General features: G+C 31.7%; 1 protein-coding gene across 2 annotated transcripts in view; it reads right to left on the bottom strand.

The window, feature by feature from the left end:
• LOC132944922 (fibroblast growth factor receptor homolog 1-like) overlaps positions 1-18,371 on the bottom strand; it is a 40,826-nt gene that overhangs the window by 5,285 nt on the left and 17,170 nt on the right. Inside the window, exons 2-10 of one of the 2 annotated variants that reach the window (XM_061014477.1) lie at positions 5,206-5,328; positions 2,589-2,745; positions 2,232-2,515; positions 1,761-1,937; positions 1,476-1,675; positions 1,075-1,207; positions 795-986; positions 401-592; positions 67-254 (exon numbers count right to left, since the gene is read on the bottom strand). In XM_061014477.1, coding sequence (XP_060870460.1) covers positions 67-254; positions 401-592; positions 795-986; positions 1,075-1,207; positions 1,476-1,675; positions 1,761-1,937; positions 2,232-2,515; positions 2,589-2,745; positions 5,206-5,317 — 1,635 coding nt within the window. In that variant the 5' untranslated portion in view covers positions 5,318-5,328. The remainder of the gene's footprint in view (positions 1-66; positions 255-400; positions 593-794; positions 987-1,074; positions 1,208-1,475; positions 1,676-1,760; positions 1,938-2,231; positions 2,516-2,588; positions 2,746-5,205; positions 5,329-18,371) is intronic. The other variant, XM_061014478.1, reaches the window with a different exon arrangement.

Below are 18,371 nucleotides of genomic sequence, written 5' to 3' on the forward strand. Positions count from 1 at the left end.
CCAAAACCACCCGCAAAAACACCACCATAGCATGCCACCGACTTCCAAAAAGTTTGGCTTCGGTACCTGTATGACAGTGCCGTTTTCTAGATTTTCTTCGTTGACATTCCCGACACTGGCGTTATGATAGAACCATCGCATGTAAGGTTCAAGATCGGCCAACGGAGTACATTCAAACGATACGTTAGTGTGTACCAGCGTGGTGACGTTATGAGGCTGCCCTTCTTTAATGTAGGGCTTATGCGGAAATCTTTCTGTTTTTATTTTAGGGTTGATTTTGCAAAATTAATTTCAATATTTCGGTTTTTTTTTTTAATTTCAAAATAATTTTAATGTTATAATATTATGTTACATCAAACGATATTATACTATTATACGCGACGATAATCGCTTTGCTTACCTATTATTTCGACCTTATAAGTGAAATCTATACATCCGTTCTCGTTGGTCACTTTGCACGTGTAATTACCGGAGTCGGTCGTTACCAAATCTTCCAGTATGATGGCCCATTGCGTGTACCGGGCTACACCCAGTTGGCGTTGAGGAGGGGTGACTCCGTCTTTGTACCATGTTACGTTCGGCAAAGGATTACCTATAAACACGACAAGATTTATACAATTATTCAACGATCGCTATTATAATACCATTATACTATACGACTATGTAAAATATAGACCGTAAATGAATAAATATAAAACCGTAAAAACAATATATTTAATTCTAATTAAATTTGTTAATGTTGTTAATTTTTAACTACTACCACACTTTCGTTAGTTTAAAAACTTGACATTTACCTTCAGCTACACATTTCAATTTCAACATATTTCCTGCGGGCTTTGCGATCACTCTGTGCATGCTATCAAGTTTTGTGAATTTAGGAGCAGTGGAATTTTCTGTTGCATTGAAAAAACCGATTTTTCTTGTATTGTCGATAATTTCCCCATCTTCTACTTCGATTCCAAAATCTTGGTCATTTGCATCATTAACTAAAATAAAAATAAAAAATTTCAATAATTTTACAATATTGTCTTAGTGACATAAATTGATGTGAATTAATAAATTGATTCTTCATACCCAAACTTTTGTCCACGTCCAATTTAGCACCAGTCATTACGCGCGTTTTTGATCCGTTTGTATAACAGACATACCATCCAACGTCATCAATAGTGACACCTTCGAGTATCAATACACCATTAAACAACTTAACCTGTAAAAAAATTATATTTATTTTGATGTCTTCAAATTAAGAAATGATAACTGTCTTTTAAAGTATTAAATATAAATTATTTCTAAAAAAAAGTTGAAGTATTATTAACTGTGTATTGGGATGATTTTAAATATACATTTTTCGTAACTATTAATACTAATTTTTAAAATAACATTTAAGAATATGATGCGCTTTATGGCTGTCAAGTAATAAATTATGATGAACAATACTTTTCAATAATTATAGTAATAACTAATAAGAATCTCACGTTGTGGCTGTTGACCATCTTTGTAGATAGTAAAAGGTCCTCGGTCTCTATGTCACGCGGATTTGTACCATTCAAAAAGTACCAGTCAACTTTCGTATGTAATTGATCAAAAGTCTTGCAAGAAAACCGTGCCGTGTCCCCAGGCTTTAAAGTCAAATTGTGTGGATATTCGACCAGGAGAGGCAATTTGTTTTGGTCCTCTGTTAATCAATTATACATTTGTATTCATTAAGTAAAGACGGAAAAAAAACTGGCACACTAATTAATAGTAGTAATCATCCTTACCGTAAACATCCACATTGAATTTATGTTGGATAGAACCGAAATCGTTTTTCACCACACAAGTGTAATTTCCCGCGTCTGACAATTTTACTTGACTCGAAGTGTAATTATTAACGTCTGCACCCCCCTCGACGAGTAATGAATCGTTTTTATACCAAGAAAATACTACATCAGATGTACCTACAATTTAAAAGTATATCCAGCCATTAGTTTTAGATTTTAACTAACATAACGTCATATAATAACATGCAATAATATGTTTCTAATCATAAAGATATAAATGTATGTTAAAATTATTTTCTCCGTATATTTATGTCAGACAATGCACTAGCAATAATTGTACTATAATAACTCCGTTAATATCGTCCACTTATACTAAAAAATGATATAGAGAAGAAACGATACTGCAGATACGATAAATATCTTTAGTTGATTGTGTTCTATAGTTTAAAAGAAAATATATGAATTTCTTACTCTCGAAGGGACAACTCAGGGTTAGAATATCGTCTACTAACAACGCCACGTTGTTATCCATGAAAAGTCTGTTGATAAATTTCGGTTTGGCTCCCTCCTTTCGGTGTGAAAGACTCAGAGGCGCTGTCAATTTCAGCGATTTTCCATTACCGGTAACTTCCGACCTTTTGTACGTTATCAACGTAAAATTACGCCATTTGGAAAACACTCCGTTCTCGGTAAAACCGCTGATCAAGCAAGAATATCGTCCGTGGTCGGAGTGCTTCACGTTTTTGAAACGCATCCTGTGGAATCGGCGTGGACAATAAACCAATAAGTAATCGTTTGTGTAAATTATTATTGCAAAACAATGCATACCATTGCAATTTGTTTGACAATATGCTCGGTGAGTCGAACGGAGTTTCGTCGTCTGACTCTTTGGTCCATTGGACTTTAGAGATCTTATTGGCTTCTGAATAATCGCATTTTATGTTTAATCGGTCACCTTCGACAGCCTGGACAGTACTCACCTCGTCTGAAATTAAAACGATACAACTGATTATAGACAAATATAAACATATTTTGTAAACATAATTCTGCAATACCACGTAAATACCTATATAAAGTAATTTATAATATATATCCGTGATTGTTTTTATCCTGAATAATTTGTTAATTGTTCATAATAAATAATAATATAATATCCTTAGGTATATTCATTAGTTATTTATTACTATTAATTATTGTATTGTCAATTTAATTTGAAATTTTAAAACAATATAGTTGTATTATAACTATAAAACTAAATCAATATAATATATATAATAATATATTATACGATTGTTGTTCAACGGTATTATGTGAATGCATATATTTTTTTTATCCACGTAAATTGTAGAAACTCATATTTTGAGAAATGAGGTTTAAACTTTCAGACATTCAAACATTATAATTCTATATTTATACATGCGTGCAGTCGCAGGCACTGTGGTTGCGTACTGAACAAACATGGTTGATACAACGAACCCACTCTGGGTGAATAAAAACTTATTTTTACGAGCGTTATAATAATTGTTATACACCTTATTTAGTCGAAATTAAATGAACACCAAAAACTATCGTTACACTTACGACCAGTAAACTTTACGTATCATGCTAAAATATTATAGTAAACACGCTCGTAAATAGTTGTCCTGAGACATTTTCGTGTTAGTAACGATATTTTTAACCAACACCTTTTTAAAAAAAAATTGTCATACTAATTATTGCTAGTAGATATAATTTTCTCCACTGCAAGGAAAATTGAGGAATCATAAAATAATATTATGTTTGATTTGTGTCTCTATGGCGATAAATAAAGCGTTAATCAAAATCGGTTTAAAAAAATTAAATCCAACCCAATAACATTTTACGTTAAAATCTAGTCAGATCGCCTTTAAAATTATGCACAAAAAGTCGTTGCTTTAAAATATTACTATAATTAGTATAATATACTTTCATATAGTGTCATATTATATTATACTTTTCAGAACTACGTAGGTAGTATATAGTATATATTATGATAATATTATAAGCATTCAAAATATTGTTATATTATCATAACATTAAAATAACTATATGCTTCGGTCGGGGTAATGTACCTATAAATATAAAATATAATATATAAATATATTATTAGGTGAATTATTATTATAATTATAATATGGCAATAAGCGACGTCCGAGTTGAATACGATTTTATTTTTTTCAATTCGAAATCCAATACCGTTTCGAAACGTATTTTTAAACTGCGACCCTCCCGCGATTCCGAAAAACACACGAGTTTCTTTGCGTCGCGTTCCGAGAAAAAATAAATAAAAAAACACCGTAAAAAAATCAAACAGTCGCTCAGCAATATCCCGTACCCGTTTCTGGACACGTTCCAAAGGTCATCGTGGACTACTAACCTTTGGCGTTCGGATATTTTTATATAATGCAACGTAAACACGCGACCGTGTATAATGCACACTTTTAATAGTATTATAATTTATAATTTTATAATTTTTCTCGTGTGTGTACTGAAAAGTGGACGTGAGGTGATTTTTTTGCGCATAATATTATTATTTTCCTCGGCCGATTTCCGAATCCCGAGCGACAACCGTGCAAAACGAACGACGTTTGTTTCGAATTCGGTTCGTTGCGAAACCGTAATGGTCCAGCAGGGGTCATCAATTCGTTTATCGTTAGAAATCTGGTAAAATTGGTCGTGGGACATCAAAATTGCTGACGTCGGTAGAAAACGGCCACGAACAACCCGGCGGGTCTCCGGATAAAATTTGTCAGCCATTTGGTGACCCCTGTGCTATACAATAATATTATTATGTAGCATTGTAGTATTATCGTAAGCCGCAACAACGACCACTGTATTAAAATAACGACGACTATCGTCTGTTGCCAACGAATAACGCGAATCGGCGCCAGTTTAGATCGCAGTAAAATAATTATTTTAATAACAGATATACGGATATTAGACGCCACCGTACATGTTGTATACATGCATATAGTACAATACAGTCTGAGACTTTGTCTGCGATGTTAATGAATCATACACGTGTTATAAACTTGTGTGTGTGTGTGTGTGTGTGTGTGTGTGTGTGTGTTTGTTTCCTCAAAACGTACTGTGACTAATGCACCATTTTTTTTTCGAATCCGCCTGACCGTTGTCATTATAGGATATGATCTATGAGTTCGTTCAAATCATGAGCAAGTTACTATTATTTTTTTTTTTTTTCCAAAAGCTTAACTTAACTTCTGAGTGTAATAATAATAATAACCTGAAAAACATTTTGTACCACGACTTCAGACGAATATTATTTCGAATTAAATATCCGTTTGAAATAACTAAAATTAATCGTATGTTTAAAAAAATGGAATAAAAAACAATCGACCTGAAATCGTATGATATTATGTCACATTATTTTACTAACGCGTTTATTTATTTAACGCTTTTGGTGTACCTTCTAATATTATGTTTTTCGAATGGGCTGGTAGGCACAATCCTTCGGCTAGGAAGACAATCGCCACGACTACCGTTGGTAGTATTTTCAACGGAATCCGATGATTGATCATTTTTCAATTTTCTGAAATAAAAAAAAAACAAATTTCTCAATTTAGCAATAACAACATCGTAGCAAATAGTAAAACGAAAATAAGTCGTTAACGACATTAGGGACAATATAAAGAACTCGAACTAAGTGGTATAACATTATAATATTATAATATAAGCATTATAATATTCCGTTTCAATCCCACTATAAGATTATTATGATATTATACGTTTATTTCGGACTCGAGATGATGCGCGACCACTCGAATGACGTTCAAGTATAGGGACCTCGCGTTCGGTCAGATTGGTTTCTTCCGTTCGTCCCTGTTTTTATCTCAATTTACATGCGGCTCTATATATACACTCTCAATCATTATATTGTCTCCTCCGCACGAAACGGGGCCAGACGAGAAGCATCGAGACGTCGTTATCTCTGTCCGTTAATAAAACCACCATTAAACGATTAGGAGCGGCCTAGCTGAGCACTTCAACGTGTGTTTTACAAGAACGAAGACATATACAGTATGATATACGAGTTCTGGTAATTGAGTAAAAATAAAAAAAACCTGTAGGTACAATATACATAATATAACGGCTCCCCTATACACCACACCGGTTGATCCATTTAACGTAATTGTTTCAAAAACTATCGACATTTTTGAACATTTTTTAATTATCTTAGGTGATTAAAAAACAAAACATTTTTTATTGTTATAGTTTTATCAATTTCTTATTCTAAATCATGTTCCGCTTCGAAATATTGAATTAAAAATGTATATTGTCATTCCATAGAATAATATGAATTTAAAAATGATAATGATAACAATAAATAGTAAAAATATAATTTTTTTCCAAAACTAATTTTTTATGCAACGACTTGAAATTATTCAAAATTAATATTTTTAAAAAACTTTCGTGATTTAATTTCTGAAATAATGAGTGTCTCACGTTAAATGGATTACCCCGTATCTATACATAATATATGATATAGGTATTATTCGGTATTTTATAATAAATACATATTCTATAATATTAATATTATATAAGACAGCCTGCGTCACTATATAGAAACGGCGGAATGTGTTCAAACATAAAAACTAGATGGCAAGATTATTCGTACGGTATTTTAAGGATTGTTTGCACATTCCTCCAATACTTATAATAAAGTTATTATTTTTACTGTTTCATTTTACGATTCGGTTAAAAACAGAGTTAAACGCGATCGTACAAGATAATAATATTGTGTGTATAAGTGCACAAGCGACCAAATGGGTGACCATTATGATATTATAGACAATACACGTTTGTGTTTGGTGTTGTAAAAAATACGATTTGCACACACCCGTTCTGTGCGCACTAGCGCACTTATACATTTTATTTATTCAATAAACCGTAAGTATTATACTTGGCACGTTGAAGTTTTGTAGATTGTAGTTAACATTATTGAGGTTGTTAACGCAAGGTTATACGTTTGCTACACGGCAGATTATACGACTTACGAGTAAGTAATGTTAACCTGCGGCATATTATAACGACACGCGAATAACAAACATATTAAATCTCGTACGGTCTAAAAAGACTTCGGACGACATTGTTCGTGTGATTCGATCCAGACAAAAATCGTCGACATTTCAAAAATATTAAATAATAATATAATGCGACTGTTTGATGTTATGACATGTGTAGGTATAAATAATTATTTATTCATTCATCGAGTTGGACTTTGAACTCACTGCATAATATATACGATTAACTACCCTAAAAATTACACTTGTTGCACAAAAACTAATATCGATTCGAATCAGTATATAATATATAGTTAGTAGTTACCTATTATTCAAATTTGATTGCTGGGTTTTTACTTTTTTTAGCGTATAAAAATTTGTATTTGTTATAACTTATAAGCATTAAAATCAAGTGGCTGCACCCCAAACGGCCTGCAGATCATGATCTGGTAATGATCACGATCATGGTCTCGTCAGTTCATCAGTTGTCTCGTATAATTTTTGATGGAAGGTATAGCATTAAAGAAAATATGATTGCCTACTGAAAATTAATTTTATAAGTTATTGCCACATTTATTTCACACACAACCGGTGTGTGGCGCATGTAGCCGCAGCAGCGAAATTATTAATTTTTGCTTTTGCTACTTCAATGACAGAGATTAGCAACTTTCAATTTAGCCCATTTAGGGAATAATCAATATTAATTTACTTGTGCGATCATGTTATTCAATATTTGAACTATATCAAGTTGTAGGTACACAAATATAATATTATGTATAGTTTATATATTTTAATAAACTGATAAAATTATATTTCTCGTCTGCGCATTATAAACGCCGGTCTCGCGGCAACTCGCAATATTTTTATTATTAATATTATTGCCAATAGATTTAATATTACTATAACACTATCTATACACTGCTATGGGGCGAAAGCTAATTATTTTACAATGTAACATTTAACAATATTATCGGACGTAATGGCAGCTAGCTGCTGCTGCTGCTGTTGCCGGCGCTGCTAAAACGATAATTATTATTACCATATATATGTTGCCGAAACGAATCAATCGGGTTTTAATTATTATTAAGCTGTCCCGAGTATCCGACTCGACCCGGTGGTTCGTGCCGGATCGGTTTTTTATTTTAATAATAATAATGTTTAATGATATTACGATATGCGTTCGACGTGCTTCCACCCACGAACCAGATAATATACGAAACGCTCTTGAACGGTATCCCATCACGTTATATTGGTATCTAATATAATATTATATTATATCGCTTAGTTATTATTAACATTATTACTATTATTATATACACTTACGTTGCATACATATTATTTATTATAATATATTATATAGCTATATATTCTATCGGTCCGCGTTTTATTACCGTCGCGCGCATATACATTCGTTTAAAATATTATATTATATTAATATAATATAATGTGTGAGCGTGTGTGTGTGTAGCTCGTGTAGAGTAAATTTGTTTTTATGTGTCGAATAATCTCACATCATAGGTCACAAAACCCACAGCTACCACGGTAGGTACTGTACCTACCATATAATAATGTTATATATACACACGAATGCCTACTGTTCAGTTATTTTAGTATATAATATACAAAATTATATAGTGTATACCTCAATAATACGTTACGCGGTTTTCTTTCTTCGGTTTCTTAATTTTTATTTTTTTTTATATATTTTTACAGCGTTTGGTCGTAAAAAACGATCTCATACCGTTTTTTATGTGTATGTTTTTATTTTTCGGGAGGTCCCATTTTACAAGGCTGCGTCGTTACCGCCAGTTGTAGGTACGTCTTTTGTGTACTTACGTTTTCCCCTATCCGGACGAATAATATAACAACGACGACTATATCGCCTGCCGCAGCGAAAAAGGTCGTATCTCACTTTTTTTCATTTTCGAGTTACGACCGTATTCGATTAAAGAATAATTTTCTTTACTATCCACGAAAACGGTCGTATCTCTAGCTATCCAAAGACCTTAGAAAAACAGTTTAATAAAAATGCACCGATAATGTGATTACCAACGAAAACAGATGTATGTTTAGATACGACTTTTGATAACAAATATTTCCCGCGAAAAACGGCCTATCTCATATCACAAATATTATAGTGATGTCAATTATTAATATTTTGTAATTAATATTTAATTGTAAGTAGCTTACAAGCTAACTAGTTGTACTAAAGAGTCGATGAAGAACCAATTAGGTACAATAGGATATTAATATGGACTTTAGCGATTCAGACTGTGATAGCATACTCGATACCTATGTTTATGGGAATATCAGTAGTGATCCCGATGAGCATGAGGATGATGAGATTAATAACAATTGCAATATCCCAATACCAGATCAGGTAATATTAATATAACTAAAATATTATAAAAATGTATTTTGTTATACTTAGGTAATAATAATAATATGCTTATAAATTATATTATTATTATATTGATTTTTTAACTACAGGGTTTATTTTGCATTGAGGATAGTGGTTCAGATATTTATGATAGCGACAAAGACCCAGAATACACCCCTGAATTAGACAATTTAAGTGTAGTCAATAATGATAATACTTTTGTAAATGATGACTATGGAGTTGGTGATAATGATAATATAAATGATGTAAATTATTCAAAATCTTATTAGTATTTAATAATAATAATATATTATATTGAATTATTAGTAATAATGGTCAAAATAAGTAAACAAATAATTGTTATAATAATATTATTATTATTTGAAGTTTTGAATTCATAATAGGTTATTTTGGTATTTGTTAATATTTATTTAAATTATTTGTTAACATAATATTATACTAATAAATAATATAATATATTATTATATTTTAATATTATTACATTTTAACAAAGGTACCTTTTTTAATATTTTATACATATTGTATGTTATTTTGTTATGGTAGAACCCTAGTAATGTTGTGGATGTTCCAAATAAAAGAATAAAACGTGTTATGACTCCCAGTGTAAAACTTCAGAGGAAGCGCTTGAGAAATGTTGCTAACTGGAAGGATGTTAAATCAAAAAATGAACTTAATTTAGGATTGGAGCATAATAATAGATCAGACAAAAATAAAAATGCAAAAATCATGGGTCCACCTTGTAAGTGCAAGATGAAATGCTTTGATAAAATTAGTGACAATATGAGAAAACCCGTATTTGATGAATACTGGGGTTTAGGAGATCATGTCCGACAATGGGATTTTATAGCCAGGTGTGTTAGGATAAAAGAAAAAAAAGTAGCAACCACATCATCAAATTCACGGAGAGCATTATCCAGAGAATATTATATACCCATTAACTTCGTTGAAATAAAAGTGTGTAAAGTGATGTTCTTAAACACTATTTCAGTATCTGAAAAAATCATTAGTACTGTTTCCAAAAAACTGAATAGGTCTCCTGTAATAGAACATGACATGAGAGGTAAGCATACAAATCGACCACATGTGATTGGTGCAACAGTAATTGATTGCATTAAGGAACATATTGCAATGTTCCCAACAGTTGAATCACATTATAGAAGAGCAACATCTCAAAAGAATTATTTGGAAGCAGACTTAAGTATAGCAAAAATGCATCGCCTTTATTTGGATTGGGTTAAAGACAAAACTCTTTGTGTCAAGGCTCAAAATGCTACAGTCAGGCAATATACAGACATATTTAATACTTTTAATTTAAGTTTTTTTAGACCAAAAAAAGACTTATGTGACAAATGTGAAGAATTTAAACTTGCTACTGAGGAAGAAAAATTGAAACTACAACCAAGCCACAACGAACATTTGACAAACAAAAATATAGCCAGAGATAATAAAACTGTAGATAAAAAGCGAGCAGCTAATGATCCAGAATTGTGTGTTGCGGTATTTGACTTAGAAAAAGTATTGACCACACCACAAGGTGAGGCCAGTAATTTTTATTACAAAAGAAAGTTTGCCGTTTACAATTTTACGGTGTATGATATTGTTAACAAAGTTGGTTACTGTTATATGTGGGATGAATCTGATGCAAAAAGAGGTTCCAATGAAATTGGAACTTGCTTGTTAAAATTTTTAAAAATGATGAAGGAGAAGGGTTTCAAAGAGTTTAGTTTTTACTCAGACAACTGTGGTGGCCAGAATCGCAATCGTTATATCTATGCAATGTGGGAGTATGCGGCCTTTACGCTTAAAATAAAAATTAGTCATACATTTTTAGAAAGAGGCCACACTCAAAATGAAGGTGACAGTATGCACTCATGTATTGAACGTTCAAAAAAAGGGAAATCAATCTATGTTCCTGCCCAATGGATTACTCTAGTAAGGTGTGCTAAAGTTACAGGCAATCCTTATATAGTATTTGAGATGGACAATACTGAGTTCTTGGATTTTAAGCCTCTTGTCGAAGAAAATAGATTTAATTTTAAAACAACCTGTGATGGTGACTTAATAAGGTGGAATAACATAAAACAAATCAAAGTGTCATTTGAAACTCCATTTGAACTAAACATTAAATATGATTTCAATTCTCCAGACTATATAAAGATAAATTTCATAAAACAAAAACAAAGGGGAAGATTTCAAAATCATAGTATACCTGAAAAAGTGTATGCTGGCAAATTGCCAATTGAAAAAGCCAAACACAAAGATTTACTATCACTATGTTCTATGGGGCTTATCCCAGCCACATACCATGATTTTTATAAGTCTCTTCCATCAAAATAAAAATAATATTCTGTACACAAAAAAGACTAGTTAATATTAAACGATTAATAATATTTTATACTTTTGTTTATATTATATTTTGAAAAAAAGGTTTTTTTAAGTTTTTTTGTTTTAATTTTATTATAACTTTGTATTGTTATAATGTTTGTTGTTATTATAAATATTATAAGGCTGCTATTACTTTTATTTTATTTTTATAAACAATTAAAACTACCTACTACTAGTCTTAACTGTTTAATAATATTTAATATTTATACTTCAGTTTATAGTAAAATATTTAAAAAAAAGTTTTTTTAAGTTTTCTGTTTATATTTATTATAACTTTTTATTGTTATATATTTTGTTGTTTTTTTCTACATTGTTTTATATTATTTTGTATAAAACAATATTGTCAACACTAATACAATAAAAAATGATAATATTATTGTATATTGATTATAAAATTGGTACAGTTTTAATACAGTATTTATAGTCAATGGTAGTTTACAGTAATATGCCATGTCATAAGTTTTTGGGTGGTGGGGTCTGGGCCGATATAGTCCCCCTGAATTTAATTTTAAAATAATGTAGGAAATAGTAAAAGTTATGACTTATTATAAAATAATTATATAATAAATTATAATATTATTACTATCATAAATTATCCATATAAATTTCCAACGAAAAAAGTCGTAAGTATAGATACGATTATAAAGTTATATTAAGTTCCAAAGTAAAAAGTCGTAAGTATAGATACGATTATAAAGTCTTATAAATTTCCAACGAAAAAAGTCGTAAGTATAGATACGATTATAAAGACATATAAATTTCCAAGGAAAAAAGTCGTAAGTATAGATACGACTAGGTACAACTTCGTTCTAAAGGTCGTATCTAGTTAAAAAACACGATCATATGATATTTAAAAAAAAACAATAATATAGTATTTAGAGTCAGCTAATTGGTGATGTAAAATTATGCATACCAAAATTTTAGAAATTAAAACAGAATTAGAATTTATATAACCATCATAGTTTTGCTCCTCCCGAAAAGTTGAGAAAATAGAGTTACGACCTTTTTCGCTGCGGCAGGCGATATTATAATACGGGCACCCGTGTACTTTACGATCATAGTATTATTATTATTATTATTATTGTTATTTATTATTTATTAGGATCGTATTAAACTTACGACGGACGACGGCAGCACTAGAAAATTTCCAGAAATTTCCCGGCGTGGTTTGGCCGTATGCTGTCCAGTGCGACAATAATATAATAAGTTGTGATTTTTTTCAAAACGATCAAAATTTTTAATATACTGTAATACATAATATTATTTAGGTTTGGTCACCGCGGCGTATATTATTATGTACCTACATAAAGTGACGGCGTGTGGAGGTCATTTATGGGGGTGCGAGTGAAGGACTGTTGTAACTAAACGCTGCCAAACGTCTCTCATTCGCAATTCCCGTCACATACACTGTAACATTATGTAGTCGTCGGCCTACACTTTCCAAATAATATTATGTTGACACTGTATAACATTATCATTTATTGTATTACTATAGTGTTATTATTGCAAGTGATGTAGGATTACAGTAAACTAATTTTTGAAAAAAAGGTCAACAGGAAATTTCCGTAATTGAATATAGGTACTTACCTAATTTAAAAATACAAAACTCGAACATATTATGTACATTTTGGATACGAAACTTATAACATAGGTACCTAATAAACAGTTTTCTGAAATTGAATATGTATCCATGGATAAAATACCTATCAATATTTTATCGTCTTCGAAAAATGTATAACGCATACAATCAGAAATTTACAAATTAAAATTTTCTTTTAACATCACTATAATAAGTATGAACTAATATGGCCAATATACGCGTTATTATTATCATCGTTATTAGCATTATATTGTGCGTACGGTCGTCGCGGAGACGATGCAGCGTGAAATTGATTTTGCGAACATTCTCCTAAGCGTGCATATTACACGTGCGACCGAACAAAAACAAAATTTTCAAACGACACCGTAAAACGCTCATTTGTATAATATATATTAAACGCACACGCCCGTACAAAACGCACTTAAAAACATCGATATATTATTTATTATTTCTCGAAATCGGTTGGCGACTTTGGGTGCCTACCTAAATATAGACGTACTACGCCGCACTAGTAATATAATAATAAATGCATAATATAATATATGTGTTATTGCGTGTTGTACTCAAAGAACGAGCATAGATGGACAAAAATGTAAAACTAAATAACGAACGGCAGAACAAAAAAAATTGGTACTTTTTTTAAAACATATTATTTTGTTCTGTGTAGTCATAATATTAATTATTATCTACTTACGATATTTTGTATAAATAATTCATTTTAATTTTTAACACTGTTATAATATTATAATATTATTACTGGTATATTTTATACATTGCGTTTGCGTCTGCGTTATTGTGATGGCGGCTGAAATGTATAAATAATTTAACTAACTGAATAGGTACAGCGAATACTGACTATGAATACATAATTAAATGTCAGACACTAGGAAAACGGCGTATATACACCATATCTTATTCTATATATTTAAATGTACCCACAGAATTTATAAATATATACAACATTGAGAATGAAATCGGGTTTTGTTTGCTGATGGTGATAATAATATTAGGGCTCGGATTTGTTTCACGTGCACATGTAAATGCATTTTATCGACTGATATACCAGATATCTTATAGAAGTATTGATTCGTTTTTATCACGAAAAATCGAAAAATCGACATTAGTCACAGCTAGAGCTTAGTGTGTTTTGGTAAAATCATTGTTCGTTGATGGCAATACATTTTTTAATAAATTTTTTTTTAATTTTAAAGATGCGTCTTCTAATGTAGGATAAGTTTAATAATATTAAACATATTAGTCTATTTTATATTTTAAGTATTTTGCACGTACTATTTTGACAATATAATGAATGTATTTACATTTAATTCATCCGAGCCTTATAAAATTAAAATATTATTTGTATAAGTTTCATAGGTCGAACCTAGCAGGCACACAACTCGATGATATCATCATAAATAAAATTATTAAAAAATAAATAACTCCCGTTTAAATAAAAACAATTTTACGGTTTTTATTGTGTATAGCTATATTAGGTATCGTAATTTATCGGTCAAACGAAATAATGTATTATATTATGCGTATAGGTAGACATAATATCATTATAGGAGCTAACTATAGCTAAGTACTGTAGATATAGTTAGGTTCAAATATGATAATTTAGACGCGTACCGAATACACGCGCACATTTAAAATATGGAACTATTTATTTGTTTCTCTCTTCTGTCACGTTGAGGGGACAGGGTCCTAATAGTTTCGATGTTTAATAGCCTACAATTTGTCATATTATATTATTATTGAGTTTTTCAAAACAAACCTTGTGTGTGTCCCGGATAAGAAAGAGGTTATCTTGTATATCCGAAACGATAGCGTTTGATTACGAAACTATGTGTGTGTTCCATCGTGCGTATACAATATAATAATATAATATAATGGCTTTTATCGACTTCCTCCGCAAGGCCTAAACGTCTATTATTCCGTCGATATAGCAAATATATTACATTAAATTTATTATTATCATTATCTATTCTGTAATTGTATAATATGTAAATACAATAGCCAATAGGCGATTTAATCTGTTTTCAAAATGATACACAGCTGATACTGCGTATTAGGTACGACAATATATTATTGTATTATATACAGCACTCGGACACTGGCGGGAATTTTAAACGAAACTCGCGTGTTTACAATGTTTACATAACATTATTATTATTATTATTATTAAAATATACGATAATATTATAGAATTTACATGCCGATTTTAAAAATCCTTCGGTTATACACGATATTATATAATACGCACAACGTGATGTTATACATAATATAATATCCAAGGCTACGACAAGGCATCGACGAATTACAAATTAAATAAGCCAATAAGTCAAAACGTTAAGTTAATATTAACCAAGTTAAGTAACTCGTTACTTTTAATACGTTTTTGATATTTCTAGTAAGTACCTACTACCTACTGGCTACTATAGTACTATACCTACATTTTAACTCTGGTATTGAAGTTTTTAAACCAAAAGGGGTATGATTTTTTTACTAGTAGTACGTAAAGTTGTAGAGGTAATTTAGTTATTTTCAAAAATCAATAAGCTGAACCAAACTACATATATGTGAAAAACTATATAGGTTAAGTATTATAGGCAAGATTGGTATAGGTAATAGTTTGGATTGACGTTTATTTATTTTGTCGGTACCTATTTTTCTAACCGAATATAAAATGTCATATTTTAATCAAGTTATAATAGTTGTATAATACTTGGTTAATGCTATTATTCATTTTTTTTTAACTTTACGAAATTATAGAAAATATATAACTCGACCCTAACAAATTCGATAACTCGCCCAGTCTTGATAATATCTGTACAGTACAATATCGCTCCTGCACGACCGCACCTCACTGGCTCAGCACTTTATATTATGATATTGTCTCGAACTCACACAATTATGATGTATGTTATACTATTATCATTATGTTATACCCTAAGACCAGACAGTGCACTGCTGCAGCAGCACCACCACCTTCAACCCCATTACAACAGACACCTAGCTCGTCGTCCTCGACCCGTTCTCATAAATCCTTCCCAAAACCCGTCAATCAGATAATATATATATATATATGTGCCTCTTGTACACCACGTGCATTACACATATTATTATTATACAGAACGACCGAGTACGATACGATCGTAGAAACTATGATGGTGACGCGTATGGTGTACAACAGTCGAGTGCGGAGCGCGTCTGTCGAGTGTTATTATTTTTCCCATAACGACGACGGCGTGTAAAACATTATGTTTATTATTATTATTATTATTATTATTGTTGTTATCGTACAGTGTGACGCTGCGCTACCCTTGATCCAGGCTTACGAGGAGCATATAATGTAATTACCTTGTTCGTGCGTGGTGTGTTCCCCCCCCCCCCTCTTCCACCCCACAATAGGATCTAGATAGTGTAATGCGCGGACCGTCGTCAAAACAGAGACGCAATGACTGTCTATATTATTTATTATTATAATACGTACGAGGGTGGGAAATCATTATTTGAGCGCCACGCGATGGCTCATATTATACATTATATTTTAATATTATGACGGTGTACGTATTATATAGTTCGGCAAAACGTATTGAAAAATCGTCTGTAAAACGCAGTTCGACAGTGCTCCTGGTCATTGAGCGCGTATTGTTATCGCCGAATATTCTTCGAAAGTTATTCGAACCAGTTACAATACTTTAGGATATTAATTATTAACAACACATACAATATTATATGCAATAAAAATATTATAGTTGTATGGACGTAAAACGGTTTGAATATATATATCTAATACATTTTTCGATTATATAGAATAGTCAAAACAGATACTCTTTTAAATGTCGTGTGCACATGCGCAATCGGTGGGGGTCACATATAATATGCGATAAGTTGACGCGATCACCTCAAAATGTGTCAAGCTAAATTCATAAGGCCGTGTTTGTATACACTAATACAGTAATACTGCAGCTTTCTTCCGAAAATTTTATTCGGTCAAACGCGTGTTTTTTCATAGACATGATACGCATTCAATAACGCAGTAACGACGAATATAACTACATTTTTACAAATTTTAGGTAGAAGCGAATATCACCATGGTAGTTATTTTTTCGTATTATTTATTTTTATTTTAATGAAACGTGGACTATATACCTCCTTCTTATACTTCTATTATTTGTACATAATATATAGAACTATAAACACGTGGGGTTCAAACAGATATTGTGCTATACTTAGTTTTTTCTGAGTTATACCTACGTAGAGGATTTAACATTTTTTTTTTCCCAAGTCACTCCCCTATATTATGTTGCGCGCATATTATATCGATGTGTGTATACCTAGTTACGTATATATACGGTATATTATATCCATTTGACTGCGCAATATGGACTCTTCGTCGCAGCTCTGCTACACTCACCGAAAGAGTTTGTTTCGTCCGATCCGATAATGGGACGCGTGTATAATAATATCATACATGTATATCTGTAAAACCGTAACGGTATATTATATTCACACACACACACACACACACACACACACACACACACACACACACACACACACACTGCACTCCTCGCCACATATGTCGCCAGTCGTGGTGGTCGCCACCACACCACAGTCACCCTCGTCTCGTTTTGTCGACAACAATATGTGTGTAATTTAAAATTATAAAAAAAATAAAACATAACTATTCTCGCGCGCGTACACTCGCTACACTATATATGTTATAACTACCCTCGTGGTAAAAACTTCCACCGAAGGGATGAACTCGCGACGGCCGAATAATGGTCGGCCTGACCCGACATTTGTGTCGTATATTGCGTGCTCGTACCTATATACAACAGCACACACGCACAATGGCCCCTCGTCACGCGTAATTGAATAATAATGCAATAATTGAATCCTGCAGTACCGTACAATAAACATTATAAAATATATTATATATATATATATATATATACATTTACACGTTATTATGGTAAATAAATTAACCGCGTTTGATTAACCCATATTATGTGTGTGTGTAGTCGTGGACGTTGCGCGCGCACCAGACCGATTGTGTGAGAGAAATTCATGTTAAGAGAGTGAACGAGAGGGCGAGCAGAGACTTCATTTAGCAGAGAGAGAGAGAGAGAGAGAGAGAGAGATATGCAGGAGATCTGCAGCTGGGTCGATTCGCGTCG

This window comes from Metopolophium dirhodum, chromosome 5, assembly GCF_019925205.1.
Source record: "Metopolophium dirhodum isolate CAU chromosome 5, ASM1992520v1, whole genome shotgun sequence".
Lineage (NCBI taxonomy): Eukaryota > Metazoa > Arthropoda > Insecta > Hemiptera > Aphididae > Metopolophium > Metopolophium dirhodum.